Genomic DNA, 26,098 nt, shown 5'->3' on the forward strand with positions numbered 1-26,098 from the left:
AGTGATGCAGAACCTCAGCTAGCAACCCTGTGCCCAGTTGCCTTACTGTATCTCCAGACACGCCCCCACTTTCCTGTTCCTCTGTTGTCTGATCCTTTCTGGGGCCAGCAGATGGGATTTCCCCTTCCATCTTGTGAGGTGTCCACAAGGGGAAATCCCCGGTGCACACTCAATAGTCCTGTCTACATGGCAGTTTGGGGACTCCCCAGTGTGGTGCCTGAAGTCCGCCAAACACCAGTGTCTGTTCCTTCTCAATTCCCGGCCAATGCACCAAAAATCTGCTACAGGAAGCGACCCCAATGGAGGTGACACTCAACTTGATTAATGGAAGAATAAATATTAGTAGCTGGTGGTGCATGAGACACATGTAGCACCAAAGCACAAGTTTCCCAAATTCTATTTTCTTACAGAATATATACCTTTACAGTATCCAAGCAATGGGCATGTGATTCATTTTTTTAAGGTTTACTATGACTCAAAAAGAGGGAAGGTTTCGATGGGGTCAGCAAGGGGCAAGGGGTGTCCAGATCATTGGTCGTACCTATATAGAGATCCTGCTTTTCTTGTTTTGTGTTTCAAAAGGCTCTAAGCAACCATTTAGAGAATTATGTGATATAGTTACTTTATAATAGGCTGACAGTTATCCCTGCTGGCTCCTTCCCCTTGTATTCTTCTGGGTTCTCTCTTCTCAAAGCCAAAGCAGAAGGGATGGTTGCTCCCTCCTCAATTCAAGTCCAAAGTGACCAATTTTTTCTCAGATTAGATTTTGAAAAATTTGATGTTAAAAATTCTATGCTCCATTTGCATTTAAAAACAGCCTCCTCAGAGTCAGAGGCCTTTCTGTGGGCCGAAAGCGGAATCTCTGGGCAGCCCTAGCGCCCTGGGAAAGCCGTGCACGGGAGGGAGCGAGAATTAATTCCAACAGTGGAACTTTTCTATGCTGGTAGGGGATTCACTCAGAGGGAAACGCGGACGGCCTCATATCCTGGTCTGCGCGCGCAGATAGTGAGCGAGAGATTCCTCCGAGTGCCTCGGCAGTGCGCGCTCGTGTTATCACACAGAGGGGCAGAGTCAGGGGCCTTTGTGTGGGCCAAAGCGGTATCTTGGGCCGCCCCAGCGCCTTGCAAAAGCCGCGCACAGGGATGGAGCGAGAGCCAATTCCAACGCTGCAACTTTTCCATGCAGTTGGGGGTTTCACTCAGAGCGTGAGACTGCTGGCCGAATATCCTGGTCTGCGTGTGCAGATAGTGAGCGAGAGTTTCCTCCAAGCGCCCTGAAAGTGGGCGCCCGCCTGTGTTACCGGACAGAGTGGCAGAGCCAGAGGTCTTTGAGTGGGTGGAAACCCCGCCTGATTATGCTAGCAGCTCTGACTGACTGAGCCTTACCCAGAGCCCTGTGCTGAGTGGAAATAGAGTGGGGAGTTTCCAGCTCTTTGAGCCTCTTACTATCCAGGCAGAGGCAGCAGCAACCCCATAGCTGGATTATCAGGCTACTAATTGAGGAAGGAAAGACTAGGAGAAAGGCTCCAGGAACACGAACTCTCTCACTGTCAGAGTCTATAAATGCTAATGAGCCTCGACTGTCAACGAGACTAAAGCACAATACATGACATCGCCATAGAGACTTATCAACTGCAAACCTTTACCTGAGCGTGCCAAAGGGGCAGAACCCGGGGTACAGAGTCACCGACCAGGAAGAGGGAGAGAAAAGAAAAAGCAAGAAGATAACCTCTCAAAATCAAGAATAATCTGCAGACTTTATAACCTATCCCATTTTATTATATTTGTTCGTTTCTCTTATCTTCATTCTTGATATTTTTTTTCCTCCTCCAATTTGGCCGATTAACTCTCTGCCGGTCTTACTCTCTCCTCTCCTTGAACTACACTACCCATAAGTGTTACATCTCCCATTATCTTTTCTCTCCTCTTCCTTTCTCTCTATGAGGGTTGCACTCCAAAACCCTTAACTCTCTCTCTCTCTCTCCTCTTTTTTCTTTTTTTAGTGGTTCCCTCTTTTTTTCTTTCTCTCTTTCTTTTCTCCCTCTATATTAGTTTCTTCCTTTCTCCTTTACATCTCCTCTCATTCAAACCTCAATAACAAACAAATTATCTTATCTGAGACTCAAACTTATGTTTGTGGCATTTTGGGGTTTTTTTACTTCACCTTTTAAACTCACTAGCAGTGCTCCCATCCCTGGCTCTCCATTTTATCTACTTCTTGTTCCACTAAATACAATAGTAATTTTTTAATTTCTCCCCCCATTTTTCTGTTTCCCTCTTATTCCTCTCATCATAACTCTTAGTCAACCAACACCTAAAAGCAAATCATTTTATTCTTGACCCAAATTTTTTCCTTATTTGCTTTTTGTGGGTCCATACCCCCTTCTTTTTTCTTTTTTTTTTCTTTTTTTTTTTTTTTTTTGCCCCTTTATTACTTTTCCCCAATTCAGGCCCTCCATCACAGGCATTGTTTGTTATAATTCACAGTTCACCACAAGATTTTCTCAAGAAAGAGGGGAGAGGAGAGGAGAGGAAAAAAGGAGGGGGGAATAATTTCCTTTTTAAAAAATTTTTATTTTATTTTTCTTTATTTCATTATTAATTTTTTAAAAAAAACAACTCTTTTCGATTTTTTATTTTTTTAACTTTTTATTCTTTATTAAATCTCATTAATACTATCAACAAAACCACCTTCAGATGCCATTAAGGAAGAGAAAATCGAATATCATGGATATAAAAGAAAGAGAGGTAACACAGCTAGATGAGGAAAAATCTATGGAGAAAAAATTTAATATATTGGAAACCTTGGAGCTAAATGACAGAGAATTCAAGATAGAAATCCTAAAAATCCTCCGAGATATACAAGAAAACACAGAAAGGCAATTTAGGGAGCTCAGAAAACAACTCAATGAACACAAAGAATATATGTCCAAGGAAATTGAAACTATAAAAATAAATCAAACAGAGATGAAAAACTCAATTCACGAGCTGAAAAACGAAGTAACAAGCTTAGCTAATAGAACAGGTCAGATAGAAGAGAGGATTAGTGAAATAGAAGACAAGCAACTTGAGGCACAACAGAGAGAAGAAGAAAGAGACTCAAAAATTTTAAAAAAAAATGAGATAGCCCTATAAGAATTATCTGACTCCATCAAAAAGAATAACATAAGAATAATAGGTATATCAGAGGGAGAAGAGAGAGAAAATGGAATGGAGAACATACTCAAACAAATAATAGATGAGAACTTCCCAAGCCTGTGGAAAGAACTAAAGCCTCAAGTTCAAGAAGCAAACAGAACTCCGAGTTTTCTTAACCCCAACAAACCTACTCCAAGGCATATCATAATGAAATTGACACAAACCAACAGCAAAGAAAAAATTCTCAAGGCAGCCAGGGAAAAGAAGAATACAACATATAAAGGAAGGCCCATTAGATTATCATCAGATTTCTCAGCAGAAACTCTACAAGCTAGAAGAGAGTGGACCCCAATATTTAAAGTCATGAAAGAGAGGAACTTTCAGCCATGAATACTATACCCATCAAAGCTATCCTTCAAATATGAAGGAGAAATAAAAACATTCAAAGATACAGAAAAGATGAGGGAATTTATCATCAGAAAACCCCCACTCCAGGAATTACTAAAGGGGGTTCTCCAATCAGATACAAAGAACAAAAAAAAAAAAACAAAAAAAAAAAACAAAAAAAAAAAAACAGAGCCACAAGTAAAAGCTCCAAGAAGAACACAATAAAACCAAATTTAAAATGTGACAACAACAAAAAGAAAGGGGGGGAGAAGATGGAGATTAACAGTAGCAAAGGACGATGGAGTGCAAAAGTACTCACAAAATAGTTTGCTACAATGAACAGGGTAGGACCCTTTTCATTACTCAAAGGTAACCACCATTGAAAAAACCACCACAGAAGCACATGAGATAAAAAAGATAGCAACAGAGGAAAGATGTATGGAATACAACCAAATCAAAACAAAAGATAGAAAAACAAAAGAGAAGGATCAAACAAGACACAAAACTAACAGAAAGCAAGATATAAAATGGCAATAGGGAACTCACAAGTATCAATAATTACACTAAATGTAAACGGATTAAACTCACCAATAAAAAGGCACAGAGTAGCAGAATGGATTAAAAAAGAAAATCCAACTGTATGCTGCCTACAGGAAACTCATCTAAGTAACAAGGATAAAAACAAATTCAAAGTGAAAGGCTGGAAAACAATACTCCAAGCAAATAACATCCAAAAAAAAGCAGGTGTAGCAATACTCATATCTAATAATGCTGACTACAAGACAGGAAAAGTACTCAGAGACAAAAAAGGCCATCTCATAATGGCTAAGGGGACACTGAATCAAGAAGACATAACAATTCTTAATATATATGCACCAAACCAAGGAGCACCAAAATATATAAGACAGCTACTTATTGACCTTGAAACAAAAACTAACAAAAATACAATCATACTTGGAGACCTCAATACACCGCTGACGGCTCTAGATCGGTCATCCAAACAGAGAATCAACAAAGACATAGTGGCCTTAAACAAAACACTAGAGCACCTGGATATGATAGACATCTACAGGACATTTCATCCCAAAGTGACTGAGTATACATTTTTCTCCAGTGTACATGGATCATTCTCAAGAATTGAACATATGTTGGGCCACAAAAACAATATCAGCAAATTCAGAAAAATCGAAGTTGTACCAAGCATATTTTCTGATCATAAAGCCTTGAAACTAGAATTCAACTGCAAAAAAGAGGAAAAAAATCCCACAAAAATGTGGAAACTAAACAACATACTTTTAAAAAATGAATGGATCAAAGAAGAAATAAGTGCAGAGATCAAAAGATATATACAGACTAATGAAAATGACAATACGACATATCAGAATCTATGGGATGCAGCAAAAGCAGTGATAAGAGGGAAGTTCATATCACTTCAGGCATATATGAACAAACAAGAGAGAGCCCAAGTGAACCACTTAACTTCCCACCTTAAGGAACTAGAAAAAGAAGAACAAAGACAACCCAAAACCAGCCGAAGAAAGGAGATAATAAAAATCAGAGCAGAAATAAATGAATTAGAGAACAGAAAAACTATAGAAAAAATTAATAGAACAAGGAGCTGGTTCTTTGAAAAGATCAACAAAATTGACAAACCCTTGGCAAGACTTACCAAGGAAAAAAGAGAAAGAACTCATATAAACAAAATCCAAAATGAAAGAGGAGAAATCACCATGGACACTGTAGATATACAAAGAATTATTGTAGAATACTATGAAAAACTTTATGCCACTAAATTCAACAACCTAGAAGAAATGGATAAATTTCTAGAACAATACAACCTTCCTAGACTGAGTCAAGAAGAAGCAGAAAGCCTAAACAGACCTATTAATAGAGAAGAAATAGAAAAAACCATTAAAAACCTCCCCAAAAATAAAAGTCCAGGCCCTGATGGTTATACTAGTGAATTCTATCAAACATTCAAAGAAGACTTGGTTCCTATTCTACTCAAAGTCTTCCAAAAAATTGAAGAAGAAGCAATACTTCCAAACACATTTTATGAGGCCAACATAACCCTCATACCAAAACCTGGCAAGGATGGCACAAAAAAAGAAAACTACAGACCAATATCTCTAATAAATACAGATGCTAAAATACTAAACAAAATACTAGCAAATCGAATACAACAACATATTAAAAAAATAATACATCATGATCAAGTGGGATTCATCCCAGAATCTCAAGGATGGTTCAACATACGTAAAACGGTTAACGTAATACACCATATCAACAAAACAAAGAACAAAAACCACATGATCTTATTGTGACATTCGAATAAAAACTATAAAATACATTAATAGGCTTGGGAAAATAACTTAAAAAGAACTGGTCCAGTAAGTACAGCACATTCCCGGAATAGATGAGACCAGACTCCCAGGATGAATAAGACAGATGAGTCCTAGAGATAGGGAAGTCGATAGACTCCCAGGATGACTAGGAGCTGATGAGTCCTTGAGATACGGAAGTCGTAAAAACTCCTAAGATAGTTAATGTGACCACATCCTAAGGGATAGATAGGGACATTTCCAGCTGGGGGCTTTCAACTGTATGACTGGTTACTAAGGCACATGACTAAAATTTGATTTGGAGGAGCCAATTGCTAAACGCCAAATTCGCTTCTGTATGAACTGCTTGCTTGCTACGCTATAAAAACCCCTAGATTGTAGGCGCTCGGGGTGGCTCTTGTGACTACCACTCGAGTCCACCCCTGCGCAGGTTTATTTTTCTTTGTTTTGTTCTCTTTTTCTCTTGGCCATAAAACTTTGTCTGAAACTCTCCAAATGTCTCCAGTGTCTGTTTTACCCGGCGAGTGTAACATTTTATGGGGGCTCGCCCGGGACTGCCCATTACGGGAATCTTGACTGGGGACAGGCGGAACAGCTGTTTGTGTTTGAGCTGGTGAGTATTTTGTTGTAGAATTTCTTGTTTTTGCAATCTGGCTCCGGAGCACTTACAGTCTGTGGTGGCAGACAGGACGCTGTCAGTGACCCGCCCAGACACTCGGGCCAAAGGGCAGGACGCTGCCGGCCGAGGTTTCTGTTTCTGTCTGAAATCGATCGATCGTTTCGAAGTAGTGAGCTCACTCGCGCCGCGCCGCGCTGCTGTCTGGTTGTTTGTTTAGCCTGAATGACTGTGTGGGAAATTTTGTGTATTGCATTGTTGTGTTTGGTGTTAATTTGTTTGCCAGTACAGTGTGATCAACGCTCATCCATCTAGATCACCCTGCTTATAGGGTGGGGAATCCTGTGTGTTGTCTTTGTAGGACTAGAAGCATACCTGGCTGAGAAGAACAAGCACCGCGAGATGGGACAGCAAGAATCTACTCTTAAATCCCCTCTTGATTGCATTTTAAGTAACTTCTCTGATTTTCAGAAGAGAGCTCAGGGTTATGGGGGACCTCCACCCGATCGAGAAACTCTCCGGACCTTAAGCCAAGTAGAGTGGCCATCTCTTAAGGTTGGATGGCCATCTGAAGGAACATTTGATCTACCCATAGTTTTTGCAGTAAGAGCCATTATATATTAGGTGCCTCACCCAGACCAATATGTGTATATAGATGTTTGGATAGATATAGCTACAGACAAACCTGGGTACATTAAGAGGTGCATAAAAGCAAATCAAAAGATTAAGAGAGCTATTTGTGTGAGCGCTGCGGACATTAAGCCTCGCCCTCCCTCCGCTCCACCTGCACCTGAAAAAGAGCCTCCCAAATCGTATCCGGTCCTTTCTGATGTTACTGAGGATATAGCAGACCCTGTAAATTATCCTCCCCCTTATCAGAAGCCCAGGGAGCCAGATTCAACTGTGCCCGAGAATGTCCAGAGTCCTCCCCACACCCGGGGGGGAACCCCTTATGCTCAACCTTCCTTTGCCGGAGGTGCTCCAATGTTACCTCTTAGGGAGGTGTTGCCCCCACTAGATGAAGGATCACATGCACCATCCCGAATGATTTATATTCCTTTTTCTACTAGTGACATTTATAATTGGAAATATCAGACCCCGTCATTTTCAGAGAAACCTCAGGGGTTAATTTCTTTGCTTGAGACTGTTTTCAGGACCCATCAACCAACTTGGGATGATTGCCAGCAGCTTTTGCACACTTTGTTCACAACGGAAGAAAGAACCCGCATCAGCCAAGAAGCTGAAAGAGTATTTAGGGAAGAGGGGGGCACTGAAAGGGAACTAGAGAGGACGCTCCCCAGGAGCCCCCCCAGTTGGGATCCAAACAATGACAGGGATAGGGAATCGCTTACCCAATATCGCCAGGCTCTATTAAGGGGAATAAGGGCAGCTGCTAAGAAACCAACCAACTTTAGTAAGGTAGGTGAGGTAACTCAGGGGAAGGATGAGTCCCCTGCTGCATATTTAGAGCGGCTAATGGAGGCCTACCGGGTTTATACCCCTATTGATCCTGAGGCAGAGGAAAATCGCAAGCTAATAAACATAACCTTTGTCACTCAGGCAGCCCCAGACATTAGAAAGAAGCTCCAGAAAATAGAAGGATTTGAGGGAAAGAATAGGAGTGAATTATTAGAAATAGCACAGAGAGTCTTTGTCAATCGTGATGACCCTGAGTTAGGGAGAACAGCTGTAAAACTACTCTTGGCACAGCAATCAAAAGGACCAAAAGGGAAACAGCAGCCTTTAAGGGAAAGAAGGGAACTTTCCCGCAGAAGCAACTAGATAGAGACCAGTGTGCTTATTGCAAAGAGAAAGGTCATTGGAAGAAGGATTGCCCTAAGCTACAGGCCGTAAATCAGGAACAAGGCTCACAAGTTTTGCTCCAATTAGATTGACGGGGCCAAGGCTCCATTTCTGTTGGCCCCCAGGAGCCTATGGTCACACTGTCAATTGAGGGGAAACCAACTACCTTCCTAGTTGACACGGGGGCCACTTATTCCGTCCTAAAGAGACCACTTGGGACATTACAAAAGGAATCCACAAAGGTAATAGGGGTCACTGGCAAAGCTGTCTCATATCCTCGAGCCACTGCACGGATTACAGACCTGGCGCGAGGGACTATTACTCATTCATTCCTGATTATTCCAGACTGCCCTTACCCGCTGTTGGGACGAGATTTGTTGCAAAAATTTCAAGCAACAATAACCTTCAACCAGGAGAAGAATGCAGAAGGCAGGGTATTAGTGACTGTGCCAATATCAGAAGAATACCTGATTGCCTCCCTCCCGGAAGGTAAGAGCGGGTTTACGGGCATCCCCGAGGAAGTAAAGCAGCAGGTTCCTGGAGTTTGGGCAGAAAACAATCCTCCGGGATTGGCAATACATCAGCCGCCTGTAGTAGTGCTATTGCGGAGCGATGCCAGCCCAGTACGCATCAGACAGTATCCTGTGCCTGCTCGGGCTAAACAGGGTATAGCACAGCACTTGAGGCGCTTATTAGAAGCTGGGATTCTCTGGGAATGCCAATCTGCCTGGAACACTCCTCTACTGCCAGTACAAAAGCCTGGAACTCAAGACTATCGCCCAGTGCAGGACCTGCGTGAAGTGAATGCTCGGGTAGAGACCATACATCCTACTGTGCCAAACCCCTATACCCTATTAAGTTCATTGCCACCGACTCATGTTTTCTATTCAGTATTGGATTTGAAAGATGCCTTCTTTTGCATTCCATTAGCAAAGCAAAGTCAGGAAATGTTTGCCTTTGAGTGGAATGATCCTGAGAATGGACTTTCAGGCCAATACACTTGGACCAGGCTCCCTCAGGGTTTTAAGAATTCCCCAACCATATTTAATGAGGCTTTGTGCAAAGACTTACAGGAGTTTCGAGCCGGCCACTCTTCAATTGTACTGCTGCAGTATGTGGACGATCTCCTTATCGCAGCCCCAAACCAGGAGAGTTGCCAAGAAGCTACGTTAGAACTACTCCAAGAATTGCAACGGATGGGCTATCGAGTATCTGCTAAGAAGGCCCAAATTGTCACCCAAACCGTGAGTTACTTGGGGTATGACTTGAGGGGAGGACAACGTAGTTTGTCTAGCCAAAGAATTCAGACTACATTACAGATTCCTGAGCCTGTAAGTAAAAGACAAGTACGAGAATTTTTAGGTGCTGTGGGATATTGCAGACTTTGGATACTGGGATTTGCAGAGCTGGCCAAACCTTTGCATGAGTTAACACGGGGAAAAGAGGAACAATTTGTATGGACAGAGGAGGCTCGAGAGTCTTTTCAAAAACTTAAGGAGGCCCTAGTTGCAGCCCCGGCATTAACCCTGCCAGACTTGTCTAAGTCTTTTCAACTATTTGTGACTGAGAAGAAGGGCATTGCTCTAGGGGTCCTCTGTCAAGAACTGGGACCTTGGAAAAGACCAGTAGCCTATCTGTCCAGAAGACTAGATCCTGTGTCATCAGGATGGCCCAATTGTTTGAGAGCACTTGCTGCTACCTCCATCCTTGTTAAGGAGGCCAGTAAACTGACTCTGGGTCAAGACATTCAGGTCATTGAAGAGCACTATTTAGAACAAGTGCTGCGGGCTCCCCCGGATAGGTGGATCTCGAATGCCCGACTAACACAGTATCAGGCACAGTTGCTGAACCCCCCCGCAATACAATTTTTGAAAACAACGGCCTTGAATCCTGCTACATTGCTCCCGTTGCCAGACTCATCGGTGATCCATGACTGTAGACAAGTATTAGATACCATTACAGGAGCCAGACCAGATCTACAGGATCAGGCCTATGAGAAGGCAGATTTAACCCTGTTCACAGATGGAAGTAGCTATGTTCGGGATGGGCAAAGGTATGCTGGAACTGCGGTGACCACTCAAGATACTGTGTTATGGAAAAAGGCACTGCCTAAAGGCACATCTGCACAACGGGCTGAGCTTATTGGACTCACACAGGCCCTTAGAATTGCTGAAGGGAAAAGTGCCAACATCTATACAGACAGTAGATATGCCTTTGCCACTGCCCATGTACATGGCGCCATCTACCGGGAGCGTGGGTTGTTGACAACTGCAGGAAAAGAAATTAAAAATAAGGATGAAATTTTAGCTCTATTAGAAGCCATTTGGTTGCCTAAAAAGGTGGCAATAATACATTGCAAAGGACATCAAAAGGGGGATTCCCCTATAGTAAAAGGAAACCACTTTGCTGATCGAGCGGCACGGAATGCAGCAGAAGAGGAGGAACACACTAACCAACTGCTACTCATCCCACCCCCTACTTTACAAATAGAACCGAGGTATGAGCCAAAAGAAGAAGAGAAAGGTAAGCAACTAGGGGGTAAGAAAAGTAAACAGGGATGGATAGAATTACCAGACAGCAGAATATACCTACCACAAGGAGTGTTAAGACAAATAATTCAAGAAATACATAGCAGCTCCCACTTATGACAATAAAAACTAGAACATCTAGTAAGAAAATATTATGAGGGAGCGGAAATCAGAGATATCATACACTCTGTTGAGTCTAGGTGTCAGGCCTGCGCCAAAGTAAATGCTGTCAATAAGAAATTACCTCCTCTCATCAGGCACCGAGGAAAAGCTCCTGGAGAACTGTGGGAAGTAGACTTTACCGAAATGACTCCAGGGAAATTAGGCTACAAATATTTGCTTGTTCTAATAGACACCTTTACTGGATGGACTGAGGCTTTTCCTACAAAAGGAGAAACTGCTTCAACAGTTTGTAAAATACTTTTAAGAGAAATCATTCCACGATATGGCATTCCCATTGCTGTAGGGTCAGATAATGGACCTGCTTTTGTGTCCAAGATATCACAGGAATTGGCAAAAAGATTAGGGATCAATTGGAAATTACATTGCATTTATCGGCCTCAAAGTTCAGGGCAAGTCGAGAGGATGAATAGGACCCTTAAAGAGACTATAATTAAGTTAAGAGAGGAGACTGGCGAAAATTGGGTAGAGCTACTCCCTTTTGCATTATATAGGGTTCGAAATACACCTTATACAGGAAAATGGACTCCTTATGAGTTAATGTATGGGCAACCAACTCCTTTGGTTCCACAAATAACAAGGGAAGAAATTGAGGGTTCTAATCAAAGTTTTCTAAAGTCCTTACAGGCATTACAACTGATACGTGCAGAAGTACGGGCGCTTAGAGACCAGCAGAAGGACCAACTCAAAGGACTTCCACTGCCAACTCCACCGGAGCCAGGACAATGGGTATGGATTCTTAACCACCGTCGCGGGAACCTTGACGCTCGGTGGCAAGGACCGTTCCAGGTACTGTTCAGCACGCCCACAGCTGTGAGGATAGCTGAAAAACCTTACTGGATTCATCTATCGCATGTAAAGTTAGCTCAAGAACCGAGCTTGAAGGAAGCAAAATGGAGAGTCGAAGCAGATCCCCACAATCCCTTAAAAGTGCGGTTCTTACCCGAATCGTAGCAATAGTTTTCTTTTGTATGTTGTTCAGTATTAAACCAGTACCAGCTTTCCAAGAAACCCTGAATCATCCAGAGAATTTATGGGTGGCTTTAGCACGCACCCTAAATGTCTCATCGTTTTGCCTTGAACAGGATAGTCATACTCATTTCATGCTAGGAAAATGTCTACGCCCGGTATGTAAACCGGCAGCTGATATAAGGAATTTAACTTTCTTCTCCAGTATCCCCAATAAGACTGTAACTTATCTAGATTTAGCAAACTGGGGAAAAGCTTCTTATCAGTTGCCAAGCCATGCCTTACAGATTCATACTCCCCATAGCATTATTGTACCCAATGATACTTGTGTTCTTTTTGTTAATTGTAGTAAAAATTGTAAGACAATCCCTGGTTTTTTTACCTGTAATTCTATGACGTATAATTATATTCCCCCTAATCTTACTGACACCACTTGTTGTTTATCTAGGATTGCTACTTTCTTACCTAACAAGAATGATTTGTTACTTCTAGAGCACAATACTACTCTTCGCAGCAGGCGTGCTGCCTCCCTCCCTGTAGGACCTAAATGTCATGATGAAGTACGATTATTGTCAGAAGCTGAAGGATATGCCATAATTTTAAGTGTTGTAGGGAATCTGGTATGGGGTGCTTACAATCATAGACAAATCCAGCATTTAGCTTGTAACTTAGCTAAAAGCATCAACGAAACGTCTCAAGCATTGACTCTTTTAAATAATGAACAGCAGCAATTACGTCAAGCTATTTTAGATAATCGGGCAGCTATTGATTATCTATTATTATTTCACCACCAGGGTTGTGAAAAAGTGAAAGGGATGTGTTGTTTTAATTTAACTGATAACAGCAATGAAATCCAGGATAAAATAGATAAGATAAAACAATTAGCAGAGCATATTCAGCAAAATAATGACAATTTAGATTGGTTCACCTCTATATTCAAACTGTCACCTTGGCTAACTACATTGATAACTACACTAGCAGGACCATTGTTAATACTGTTGTTGGCCCTCATTATTGGACCCGTAATCCTTAACAAGTTATTTGCTTTTATCAAAGAAAGAATAGAAACAGTTAAAATAATGGTTTTATCTCAGCCGTACCAACGTCTTAGTGCAGCCAAAGAATCTTCGTTATAGTTAAGGATTTAACTAGGACAAAGAAGAGGAGGAAATGTGACATTCGAATAAAAACTATAAAATACATTAATAGGCTTGGGAAAATAACTTAAAAAGAACTGGTCCAGTAAGTACAGCACATTCCCGGAATAGATGAGACCAGACTCCCAGGATGAATAAGACAGATGAGTCCTAGAGATAGGGAAGTCGATAGACTCCCAGGATGACTAGGAGCTGATGAGTCCTTGAGATACGGAAGTCGTAAAAACTCCTAAGATAGTTAATGTGACCACATCCTAAGGGATAGATAGGGACATTTCCAGCTGGGGGCTTTCAACTGTATGACTGGTTACTAAGGCACATGACTAAAATTTGATTTGGAGGAGCCAATTGCTAAACGCCAAATTCGCTTCTGTATGAACTGCTTGCTTGCTACGCTATAAAAACCCCTAGATTGTAGGCGCTCGGGGTGGCTCTTGTGACTACCACTCGAGTCCACCCCTGCGCAGGTTTATTTTTCTTTGTTTTGTTCTCTTTTTCTCTTGGCCATAAAACTTTGTCTGAAACTCTCCAAATGTCTCCAGTGTCTGTTTTACCCGGCGAGTGTAACACTTATCAATAGATGCAGAAAAGGCTTTTGATAAAATACAACACAATTTTATGTTTAAGACTCTCAACCAAATGGGTATAGAAGGAAAATATCTCAACATGATAAAGGCCATATATGATAAACCATCAGCTAACATCATATTAAATGGCACTAAACTGAAGGCTTTCCCCCTTAAATCAGGAACAAGACAGGGTTGTCCACTCTCTCCACTCTTATTTAATGTGGTACTAGAGGTTCTAGCCAGAGCAATCAGACAAGACAAAGAAATAAAAGGCATCCATATCAGAAAAGAAGAAGTAAAGGTATCACTTTTTGCAGATGATATGATCCTATACATCGAAAACCCCAAAGAATCCACAAAAAGACTACTAGAAACAATAAGCCAATACAGTAAGGTCGCAGGATACAAAATTAACATACAGAAGTCAATAGCCTTTCTATATGCCAACAATGAAACAATTGAGAACGAACTCAAAAGAATAATCCCCTTCACGATTGCAACAAAAAAAATAAAATACTTAGGAATAAACATAACAAAGAATGTAAAGGACTTATATAATGAAAACTATAAACATGGGAATTCAAAAAACATATAATGAGATGGAAGAATATACCTTGTTCTTGGCTGGGAAGAATAAATATAATCAAGATGGCTATATTACCCAAAGCAATATACAAATTTAATGCAATTCCCATCAAAATTCCAATGACATTTTTTAAAGAAATAGAGCAAAAAATCATCAGATTTATATGGAACTATAAAAAACCCCGAATAGCCAAAGCAATCCTAAAGAAAAAGAATGAAGCTGGGGGCATTACAATACCTGACTTCAAACTCTATTATAGGGCCACGACAATCAAAACAGCATGGTATTGGCAGAAAAATAGACACTCAGACCAATGGAACAGAATAGAAAGTCCAGAAATAAAACCACATATATATAGTCAAATAATTTTTGATAAAGGGGCCAACAACACACAATGGAGAAAAGAAAGCCTCTTCAATAAATGGTGCTGGGAAAACTGGAAAGCCACATGCAAAAGAATGAAACTGGACTACAGTTTGTCCCCCTGTACAAAAATTAACTCAAAATGGATCAAAGATCTAAACATAAGACCTGAAACAATTAAGTACATAGAAGAAAACATAGGTACTCAACTCATGGACCTGGGTTTTAAAGAGCATTTATTTTATGAATTTGACTCCACAGGCAAAAGAAGTGAAGGCAAAAATTAATGAATGGGACTACATCAGACTAAGAAGTTTTTGCTCAGCAAGAGAAACTGATAACAAAATAAACAGAAAGCCAACTAAATGGGAAATGATATTTTCAAACAACAGCTCAGATAAGGGCCTAATATCTAAAATATACAAAGAACTCATAAAACTCAACAACAAACAAACAAACAATCCAATAAGAAAATGGGAAGAGGATATGAACAGACACTTCTCCCAGGAAGAAATACAAATGGCCAACAGATATATGAAAAGATGCTCATCTTCTTTAGCTATTAGAGAAATGCAAATCAAAACTGCAATGAGATACCACCTCACACCTGTTCGATTAGCTATTATTAGCAAGACAGGTAATAGCAAATGTTGGAGAGGCTGTGGAGAAAAAGGAACTCTCATCCACTGTTGGTGGGAATGTAAAGTAGTACAACCATTATGGAAGAAAGTATGGTGGTTCCTCAAAAAACTGAAAATAGAACTACCTTATGACCCAGCAATCCCTCTACTGGGTATATACCCCCAAAACTCAGAAACATTGATACGTAAAGACACATGCAGCCCCACGTTTTATTGCAGCATTGTTCACAGTGGCCAGGACATGGAAACAACCAGAAAGCCCATCAATAGATGACTGGATAAAGAAGATGTGGCACATATACACTATAGAATACTACTCAGCCATAAGAAATGATGACATCGGAACATTTACAGCAAAATGGTGGGATCTTGATAACATGATACGAAGCGAAATAAGTAAATCAGAAAAAAACAGGAACTGCATTATTCCATACGTAGGTGGGACATAAAAGTGAAACTAAGAGACATTGATAAGAGTGTGGTGGTTATGGGGGGGAAGGGGGAATGGGAGAGGGAAAGGGGGAGGGGGAGGGGCACAAAGAAAACAAGATAGAAGGTGACAGAGGACAATCTGACTTTGGGTGATGGGTATGCAACATAATTGAACGACAAGATAACCTGGACTTGTTATCTTTGAATATATGTATCCTGATTTATTGATGTCACCTCATTAAAAAAATAAAATTATTATAAATAAAAAATAGCCTCCTTTTTGAAATAGAGTTTAATTCAACAAGTCCCACTAGTGCTTGTGTTTTAAAGTTTTGAAGTCTTCAATAATTTTGTCTTAATAATCTAACAAATTGCATGTTTTATAAGGATATTACAGAAATATGTCAGAACTTTCTATTAAATGAGAATGTATTCTTTTTTCTTTTGTGAATGTTTATTTCACTTGTAAGTTTTACAAATGACAAAACTTCCCATAAACAAAATGAACTCTTGGCTTTCACCTATAATCTGCCAGTCTCCAAAGGTTTTAAATTTGATGAAAAGTTCCACCAGATATGTACTTATTTGGTTTAATGGGTGTCAACATTGAAATCAATTTTATCCCAACATAATTAGTTGCGATTATAGAACAATGTATAATCTCTATAATTTACCTTCCAAATATTCCCAAAATATTCTGAATGTTGTATTAAAAACAAAACAACAAAAACAAAAAATAAACATGTTCAGGAAACAAACATATGGAATGATTTGATGAAAGAATTGGCTTAAACTCTCAGGTACATATGTGTCAACTGTGAAGATTAAAACTGATGAGGCATAAGTGTAATCAAGTTAAGAAATCTATCAAAAGTTTTTTTCCTGTGTGGATGAAAAAGGGGCCACACTGTGAACGTGACAAACTCCGAGAGGCCTGCATGGTGGTCTTGCAGACTCAGAGACCTAAAATACCACACAGGATGATCTAAAATTAAAGCATTCTAACAAAAAGCAGTTGTGGTGGGTAGTCATGTTCTAAGGAGGTAATTTTCCCTGACACTGTCAATGCTTACCTTAATCAAGCCTGTATGTTGTCTTTTGCATCTACAATAAGGTACCTGATACCATGCCTTTGAAATGTAAGAGTAATCTACTTTTCCTGCCCCATTCAGGGCAGGCATCCCAGCAGAGCAGAAATCACCACTCCTGCCTCATTGTTATTATCATGTTAATTAATTGTTAACTCATTTATTCCTATGTAAAAGAAATTTCAGTATACAGTGGCACCTTGAGATAGGAGCAGACCAACATCCTTTTTTTTAAGATAAGAGCTGTGACTTGGTCAATATTTTTGTTCCAAATCCGAGCAAAATTCCGAGATACAAGTCGTGATTTGGAAAGCTGCCGCTAATTGGTGCATTGGCGCATGGGTCCAGTATCAGCAGCATAATACCAGCATCTCGTTCTTTCTCACATGTTACCCACAGAATCAAGTAGAATCTCATGTGCTGTACTCGTTCTTGCATCATTTCTGCATTTTTTACCAACTTTTTTTGTGTGCTATTGCAGGGCTGAAGAAAGTGAGTGTAAAGAACAGTGGTGAGGAGAATGATGTTGATAGAAGCAAGAAATAATAGAAAAACATGAGCATGCTGTATGAGTGATTGAACTAACATGGCTGTATGACCACAATACATCTACAATTTGTACCATCCTTAAACAAAAGGATGCCATCAAAAGTGCAAATGCAGCAAAAGGAACTACAATTCTGTCCCAATTAAGGACAAATATCCGTGAAGAAACGGAGAAGCTTCTGCTAGTGTGGGTGAAAGAGCTGGCAGGAGATACAGTGACAGAAACTATAATATGCGAAAAGGCACATATTATTTACAGCAACTTGAAGAAGAAAGAACCATCAACCTCAAAGAGGCAGCAGAAGATATGTTTAAGGCAAGTCACGGCTGGTTTGAAAATTTCAAGAAGAGATCTGGCATCCACTCAGTGGTGAGGCATGGTGAAGCTGTGAGTGCTGACGTTAAGGCAGCTGAGGAGTACATCACATGTTTTGCTGTGCTTATTGCAAAGGAAGGCTATATCGCCCAACAAGTGTTCAACTGTGATGAAACAGGATTGTTTTGGAAATGAAAATGCCCCAGAGGACTTTCATCACTGCAGAGAAGCTGCCAGGCCATAAACCCATGAAGGACCATCTGACCCTTGCATTGTGTGCAAATGCTAGCGGTGACTATAAAGTAAAGCCACTGGTAGTGTATCATTCCAAAAATCCTCAAGCCCTTAAAACTCACAAGATTCTTTTTTTTTTTTTTTTTTACAGAGACAGAGAGTGAGTCAGAGAGAGGGATAGACGGGGACAGGCAGACAGGAATGGAGAGAGATGAGAAGCATTAGTCATTAGTTTTTCATTGAGTGCTGCAACACCTTAGTTGTTCATTGATTGCTTTCTCATATGTGCCTTGACCGCGGGACTTTGGCAGACCGAGTAACCCCTTGCTGGAGCCAGCGACCTTGGGTTCAAGCTGGTGGGCTTTTGCTCAAACCAGATGAGCCCGCGCTCAAGCTGGTGACCTTGGGGTCTCAAACCTGGGTCTTCCGCATCCCAGTCCAACGCTCTATCCACTGCGCCACCGCCTGGTCAGGCAACTCACAAGATTCTTAAAGAAAAACTTCAGGTTATGTGGTGTGCCAATGCTAGGGCACGGGTTATGCAGCAGTTTTTTATTGAATGGGTAAATCTCATCTTTGGTCCTGCAGTGAAGAAATATCTTCAAGAAAATAAACTCCTGATGAAAGCATTACTAATCCTTGATAATGCTCCAGCCCACCCACCTGGTCTTGAAGATGACATTCTCGATAAGTTCAAATTCGTGAAAGTCCTCTACCTCCCATCCAACATGACTTCAATCTTGCAACCTATGGATCAGCAGGTCATTTCCAACTTTAAAAAGCTTTACTTAAAGCACTTGTTCTGCCGCTGTTTTGAGGTGACTGAGAATACAATTCTAACCCTTCAAGAGTTTTGGAAAGATCACTACAACATTGTGATATGTTTATGCATTATTGACTTGGCATGGCAAGAGTTTACAAGAAAATCCTTGAACTTGGCATGGAAAAAGTTATGGCCTTATGTTGTTGCAGACAGGGACTTCGAAGGATTCGAACCAGAGACCAAGACTGAGGTAGAAGCGTTGGAGAGATTATGTCTCTCAGAGTCAATGGGTCTTGAGGTAGATGAGGGTGACATAAACGAGCTCTTTGAGGAAAATGAGAAGGAACTCTCAACCGAGGAGTTGAAGGAGCTACAGATGATGCAACATACAGACCTCTGCAAGAGATTAGTAGTGAGGAGGAGGTAGAGTCGGAGGAAGTCATTTCTACAAGTAAAATTAAAGACATGCTGGCAATGTGGGAACAGCTTTCAAGTTTCATTGAACAGAAACACCCAGAAAAAGTTTCAACTGGTCATGCTTCAGCACTTTTTAATGACACCTGTCACATTTCTGTAACATTTTATTTTTATTTACTTATTTATTTTTACAGAGACAGAGAGTCAGAGAGAGGGATAGATAGGGACAGACAGACAAGAATGGAGAGAGATGAGAAACATCAATCAGTTTTTCGTTGCGACACCTTAGTTGTTCATTGATTGCTTTCTCATATGTGCTTTGACCGTGGGCCTTCAGCAGACTGAGTAAGCCCTTGCTTGAGCCAAAGACCTTGGGTCCAAGCTGGTGAGCTTTGTTCAAACCAGATGAGCCCATGCTCAAGCTGGCAACCTTAGGATCTTGAACCTGGGTCCTCTGCATCCCAGTGCGATGCTCTATCCACTACGCCGCCTTGTCACATTTCCGTAACATTTTAAAAGGCAAGCAAAAGCAAACCTCTTTGGATAGATTTTTATTCAAAAGTCCTGCAAGTGAAAGTGCCGAAAGCGCAGCCAAAAAGGCAAAAACAAGTGATGATTAAATGAAAAGTATGTAATGTTAAGCTTAGGTTAAGTTTCAAGTTAAGAAAGTGCACTTTTTTACAATTAAGTTTTTGTGGTTTCATTTTAAGTAACGAAAGTGCAGTTTTAGTTTACGTGTCTACAGTGTCTCCATCCCTTCCTCTCTCCCTCCTCCTTCGCCATTCACCTCCATTAGCTGCACTTGTCTGTATCCAAGGTAAGAATACAGTACTAAACTTTTTTCTTTCATTTCATATATTTTGTTATGCATTGGTAAAGTATACATGTGTGTTTAATTAAAAACATGTCTTTTTTATAATTTAGGATGGTTTGGGGATGTTTGACAGGGCTGGAATGGATTAAATCTATTTTTTATTTTAAATGGGACAAATTTGTTTGATATACGAGTTGACTGACTTACAAGCTAGGTTACAGAACGAATTAAACTCGTATCTCAAGGTACCACTGTACATATTTTTAATTGTTATTCCATCCCAGGTATTTCCCTGCTTTGCTTTCCCCTGGTGCCCTAATCTATCACCAATTTCATGTAAACCCCACCCCATGTCTTTCCTCCCGATTCTGATGTATAAAGTAAGTTGTGGCCCTGGTCAGTTTGGTCCATGGTAGAGGATCCTCCAAGTTTGTAGAAGTCCTGGGTACGATTTCTGGCAAGGGCACACAGGAAGCACCCATCTGCTTCTCCATCCTTCCCCTTCGTTTCTCTCTCTCTTCCCCTCCCACAGCCAAGGCTCACTGAGCAAAGTTGGCCCAAGCACTGAGGATGGCTCCATGGCCTCCGCCTCAGGTGCTGGAATGGCTCCAGTTACAACAAAGTAATGGCCCAGATGCCAAGACATCGCCCCCTGGAGGGCATGGCGGGTGGATCCCAGTCAGGGACATGTGGGAGTCTGTCTCTCTGCCTCCCTGCTTCTCACTTCATAAAAAGTGAAACTACTACTTTCTGGAGCACATTCTTAATTCACTGCGACTTTGATTCCCAACAATTTGGCTCAAATAAACTGACAAAAAAATCCTTATAGGTTTGTGATAGGGGCCATGACCCCCTCCTCCCTTACGTGGACAAAGGGACACTGACAAACTAAATGTTTCAGGTCAATATTCCCTTGGTGGAGTCTGTCTTCTGTACGCTAAAAAGACTGGTACCATACTTATGAAACTTGTCTGTGACAAAGGGTATGCAGACCACAAATCCTGCATGACCCTGGAACCAGAGCTGGATGTGAGTCTGCGCCTCCCTGATCATGTGCTTTATCCCCATTATTTTCCCTCCAAGATGGGTCCTTCACACTCTTCAGTATCTTCACATCACACACCCAGCAGTGTCAGGACCCCACATTGCACTCTCGGACTACAGAGTTCTCACTAGTTCTTTTGAGGACTTCTACCTGTGGTTTACATTCTAGAAGGCCAATGTCACTATTAACCCACACCCCCACCGTGCTGTTCAGAACTGTACTGGACATGTATGTAGTAAAAATCAATCATTTGACCAAGAACAAAGCTGAAGCTGAGGAGGAGACCCACTACCTCTGATCTTCAAGTGCAGCAAGTCACTGGGGGGTGTGGCCACCATAGGATTAGAAGCTGTGGGAACCATTTGTACCCCCCAATTTGAGATGCATACATCCCATGAGTCTGTCAAGGAGAGACATGCCATATCCCGGCACAGGTACTGGATTCCATGTGTCAGGGTGGGTCAGCCCCCCATCTCCTTCAACAGATGGAAAGTGTCTGCTGTGAACAGTGAGCTACATGAAAGAAACACATTCTCTCAGAGGCCACCACAAGATTTTGCTGAACCGAGAGGAAGGGTGCAGCATATACTCCTGAGGGAGAAGGGGGATCCGTGTTAAAGGGGACCGTCTCCTTGTACACCACAGTTGTGGACTGTGTGGGCTGCAAACACCCCAAGAACACCCTATTTCCTTCTGCCTTTGAGACAGAAGGTTGGTTAGGTCTTGGTATCTCACCATAATGAGATTTCCAAGTTTTCAATAGTTAAAGTAAAGCAATGATTAGTGGTATACATAAAAGAGAGGCATCATTACTGGAGTTTCCCTTCAAATCTTCTCTGACCTGCTCAGCCTCCTTCCACAATGAGTTTCAGGATACCTACAAACTGTCTTTCATTTTGATTTGATTTTAATAGTCACTTATACCACATGGGTCATCTAGGTATGAGCACGGTTATCTCAAACCTATTATATGTACATAGACCATGATTAGATCTCTCACCAGAGCACAATTATTTGTAGAGTAGGTTCCATGGAAAATAACACAGTCCCTTAGAATTTTTTTAATCTCTTTTATAGAGGTCAGAGAGAGAGAGAAGGGGGGGGGGGGGGAAGAAGCAAGAAGCATTAACTCCCATATGTGCTCTGACTAGGCAAGCCTAGGGTTTCAAACTGGCAACCTCAGCTTTCCAGTTTTATCTCCTGCACCACCGCCACAGGTGAAGCTGAGATCTTCTCCTTACCTTTATTCTGTCTTCAGGTCTGAAGAGAATCTCTTGTAGATAGCATATGTATGGGTCTTGTTCTTGTATCCATTCAGCTAACCTGTGACTTTTGATTGAAACATTTATTTACTTCTACTTTAGGTGATAATTCATAGGCATACTTTTTTCTTGCTATTTTATTTCATTGTATTTTTGAGAGGCAGAAAGAGACAGGAACACTGAGCTGCTCCCATCTGTGTTCTGATCGGGGCTCACACACAGCACTTTGCATTGGGATGAGGCTCTTCACTGACTAAGGTAACTGGCTATGACAATCATAAAAAAGAAATTTTAACTTCAATTACTATGAACAGCTAGGTCTTCTGTTCTCAAGTTACCTTCGGCTTGTTATAAATAAACCAAAAGAGTGTAGACTTAAGTTATGCAGAGAACTTATCTAAGGGTGATACATGATGAATGAAAACCTTGAGGTGTGAGAAATTCTGTTGCTCATAGGGGTGTCAAGTAAAGATTGCAGTGTGTAAAGCTATCCCATTTCTTTATGTCTGTTCCTCTTCCATGCATTACCAGGTGTTGAGTAAAATGTAAATAAGCATAAATACTTTGGAACATAAATTGCATTTTAAGATTTAATTATCTGATGCTCAATGAGGCTTGAACAAAGGTTAAATGTTTTGCCAAATTACTGATATTTTTACTGTTTCCATCATGAATTTTGCAATGTTGAACAAGTTTTGAGCATAGTTAAAAAACGCTTTGCCACATACTTTTCATTTACAAGGTGATTCCCTGGTATTTATTCTCTTGTTTAGGAAGATGAGATCATTTAAGGTTTTGCCACAACTTCCATATTTTTAAGGTTTCTCTTGAGTATGAATTCTCTAACATTTAGTAAGATTCCCCTACCAAGCATAAACTTTATTATACTCCCTACACATGTGAGGTTTCTGTACAGTATAAACTCTCTGCTGATGAGTAAGGTTTCAGGACTGGCCAAAAGGCTTTACCACATTCTCTTCATTTGTCAGGCTTCTCTCCAGAATGAATTCTCTGATGTCCAATAAGGTTCAAGGAGCAATTAAAGGCTGTTTCACACTCTCAACATTGATAGGGCTTCTTTCCAGTATGAATTCTCTGATGTTTCTTTAGAACAGAGAAACTTCTAAAGGTTTTGCCACATTCTAAACATTTATGAGACCTCTCTCCAGTATGAACTCTCTGATGTTTAGTAAGATCTGATGAACTTCTAAAAGCTTTGTCACATTGTTTACATTTGTATGGTTTCTCTCCTGTGTGACTTCTTTGATGTATTGTGAGAGTTGAGGATTGGCTAAAGACTTTGCCACACTCTGTACATTTGTATGGTTTCTCTTCTCTGTGTGTTCTTTGATGTATGGTAAGAGTTGAGGTATAGTTAAAGGCTTTGCTACATTGTCTGCATTTGTATGGTTTCTCTCCAGTGTGAGTTCTTTGATGTATAGTAAGAGTTGAGGATTGCCTAAAGGCTTTGCCACATTCTCTACATTTGTATGGTTTCTCTCCTGTGTGACTTCTTTGATGTTCAGTAAGAGTTGAGGAATGACTAAAGGCTTTGCCACATTCTCTACATTTGTATGGTTTCTCTCCTGTGTGACTTCTTTGATGTATAGTAAGAGTTGAGGATTGCCTAAAGGCCTTGCCACATTCTCTACATTTGTACGGTTTCTCTCCTGTATGACTTCTTTGATGTACAGTAAGAGTTGATGATTGGCTAAAGGCCTTGCCACATTCTCTACATTTGTATGGTTTCTCTCCCGTGTGAACTCTTTGATGTATAATAAGCTGTGAGTTTTGCATAAAGGTTTTGCCACATTCTAAACATTTATGAGACCTCTCTCCAGTATGAACTCCCTGATGATTTTTAAGAGCTGAGGAACTTGTAAAGGTTTTGCCACATTCCAAACATTTATGAGACCTCTCTCCAGTATGAACTCTCTGATGTTTTGTAAGGTCTGATGAACTTCTGAAGGCTTTCCCACATTGTCTGCAATTGTATGGTTTCTCTCCGGTATGAGTTCTTTGATGTATAGTAAGAGCAGAGGAATGGTTAAAAGCTTTGCCACATTGTCTGCATTGGTATGGTTTCTCTCCCGTGTGAATTCTTTGATGTACAGTAAGGTGCAAGTTCCGGATAAAGGTTTTGCCACATTCTAAACATTTATGAGACCTCTCTCCAGTATGAATTCTTTGATGATTAGAGAGAGTTGAGGACTGGCTAAAGGCTTTGCCACATTCTCTACATTTGTATGGTTTCTCTCCTGTGTGACTTCTTTGATGTATAGTAAGAGTTGAGGATTGGCTAAAAGCTTTGCCACATTGTCTGCATTGGTATGGTTTCTCTCCCGTGTGAATTCTTTGATGAACAGTAAGATGTAAGTTCCGGATAAAGGTTTTTCCACATTCTAAACATTTATGAAACCTCTCTCCAGTATGAATTTTCTGATGGTTATAAAGATTTGAGGAACGGCTAAAGGCTTTGCCACATTCTCTGCATTTGTAAGGTCTCATTTCAGTGTGAACACTTCTCTCACGTAAAGTAAGACATGAATGCCAATCAAATGTTTTACCATATTCTTCATATTTATAAAGTTTTTCTCCACTATGGACTTTCTTGCATCTATTTACATTATATATTTCACCTCTCTTACATAAGTTATAAGTGTAAGCTTTCTCCTCAGTATGAATATTCTCATCTTCAGTATGATTTGAAGATTGCTTTAAAAATTGGACACATTTACTTTGGTCATTTGTTATCTCCACAACATGAATAACCTGATGAATATCAGAATGCGACATTTGGTGAAAAACTTTTCCGTGTTCATAATGGTTCTCTGGAAACAACGTCTCATTTTGATTATGAATTGATTCTTGTTTAATGTTTTTCCAATGATAACTTCTGTCTCCATTATGTGTACTCTGGTAATCATTGAAGATAGAAAAGCCTTTAGTATAAAGTATAATTTCATTTAATATATATACTTCTTCCCAAATAATTACCCTGCAATACCTATTAAACCATGTTGGCTGCACAAAATTTGTTTCAAAGTTTATAAAAATTATAGACATTGAAATTAAAAAGTTTTGGAAAATAAACTGAATGATTATTTACTCCACAGATTACATAAATTCCTAGATTTTTTAGATTTATTTTCCCAAAAATATGTAATAGTAACAAATACTTTTTGACCTACCTTTTTAGAATTAATTTGTTGTTATTTTAGTGAGAAGATGGAGGCAGAGAGACAGAGCCCTACATATGCTCTGGCTTGGATCTACCTGGCCAACTCACCAGAAGGGTATGGTTGGCCTATGTTGAGCCTCTGCTCCAGTGCTCAGCAACGGAGCCATATTTTTAGCAGCTGGAGCAGAGGCCACAGAGCCATCCTCAGTGCTCAAAGCCATCTGGCTCAACCAGTCCATTCACAGCTGTGGAAGGTGCAGAGAGAGAAAGAAAAAAAACCCAGGGGAGAAGGGGTAAGAAGCAGAGGGTTGCTTCTCCTGTGTGCCTTGACATGAATCATCCCCAGGACAGCCACACACTGAGCCTGCGCTCTACCACTGAAGGAACCAGCCAGGGCCGATCTTCATTTTCAGAAAGTAAATGATACACAATATAGCTGACTTAAGGAGGGAATTTGCTAAACGTATAATATTTTTTACCTATTGAAAAAACAGAGTTAATCACAGATAATTGTCCTGCCTGGGCCAAATAGCTCAGTTGTTTAGAGCATTATCCCATAGCTGGTTCAATTCCCAGTGAGTGCACATACAGGAGCATATTGATGTCCCTATCTTTCTCCACCTCTTCCTCCTTCTCTTTCATTAAAATCAATGCAAGGTGCTCTTTTCCTTTTTTGAGAGAAACAGGGAGACAGAGACAGGAATACTGAGCTGCTACTGTAT

At 40.6% G+C, this 26,098-nt stretch overlaps 1 protein-coding gene and 1 pseudogene across 1 annotated transcript in view; both read right to left on the reverse strand.

Annotated features, from left to right (window-relative positions):
* Positions 1-26,098, reverse strand: part of LOC136399323 (zinc finger protein 91-like) — a 195,745-nt pseudogene that overhangs the window by 98,424 nt on the left and 71,223 nt on the right.
* LOC136399337 (zinc finger protein 420-like) overlaps positions 21,996-26,098 on the reverse strand; it is a 75,359-nt gene continuing 71,256 nt past the window's right edge. The window contains exon 4 of the mRNA XM_066374414.1: positions 21,996-25,111. Within this exon, the coding sequence (XP_066230511.1) occupies positions 23,255-25,111 (1,857 nt within the window). The 3' untranslated portion in view covers positions 21,996-23,254. The remainder of the gene's footprint in view (positions 25,112-26,098) is intronic.

The sequence above is a fragment of the Saccopteryx leptura genome, chromosome 3, assembly GCF_036850995.1.
Source record: "Saccopteryx leptura isolate mSacLep1 chromosome 3, mSacLep1_pri_phased_curated, whole genome shotgun sequence".
NCBI classification, from domain to species: Eukaryota; Metazoa; Chordata; class Mammalia; order Chiroptera; family Emballonuridae; genus Saccopteryx; species Saccopteryx leptura.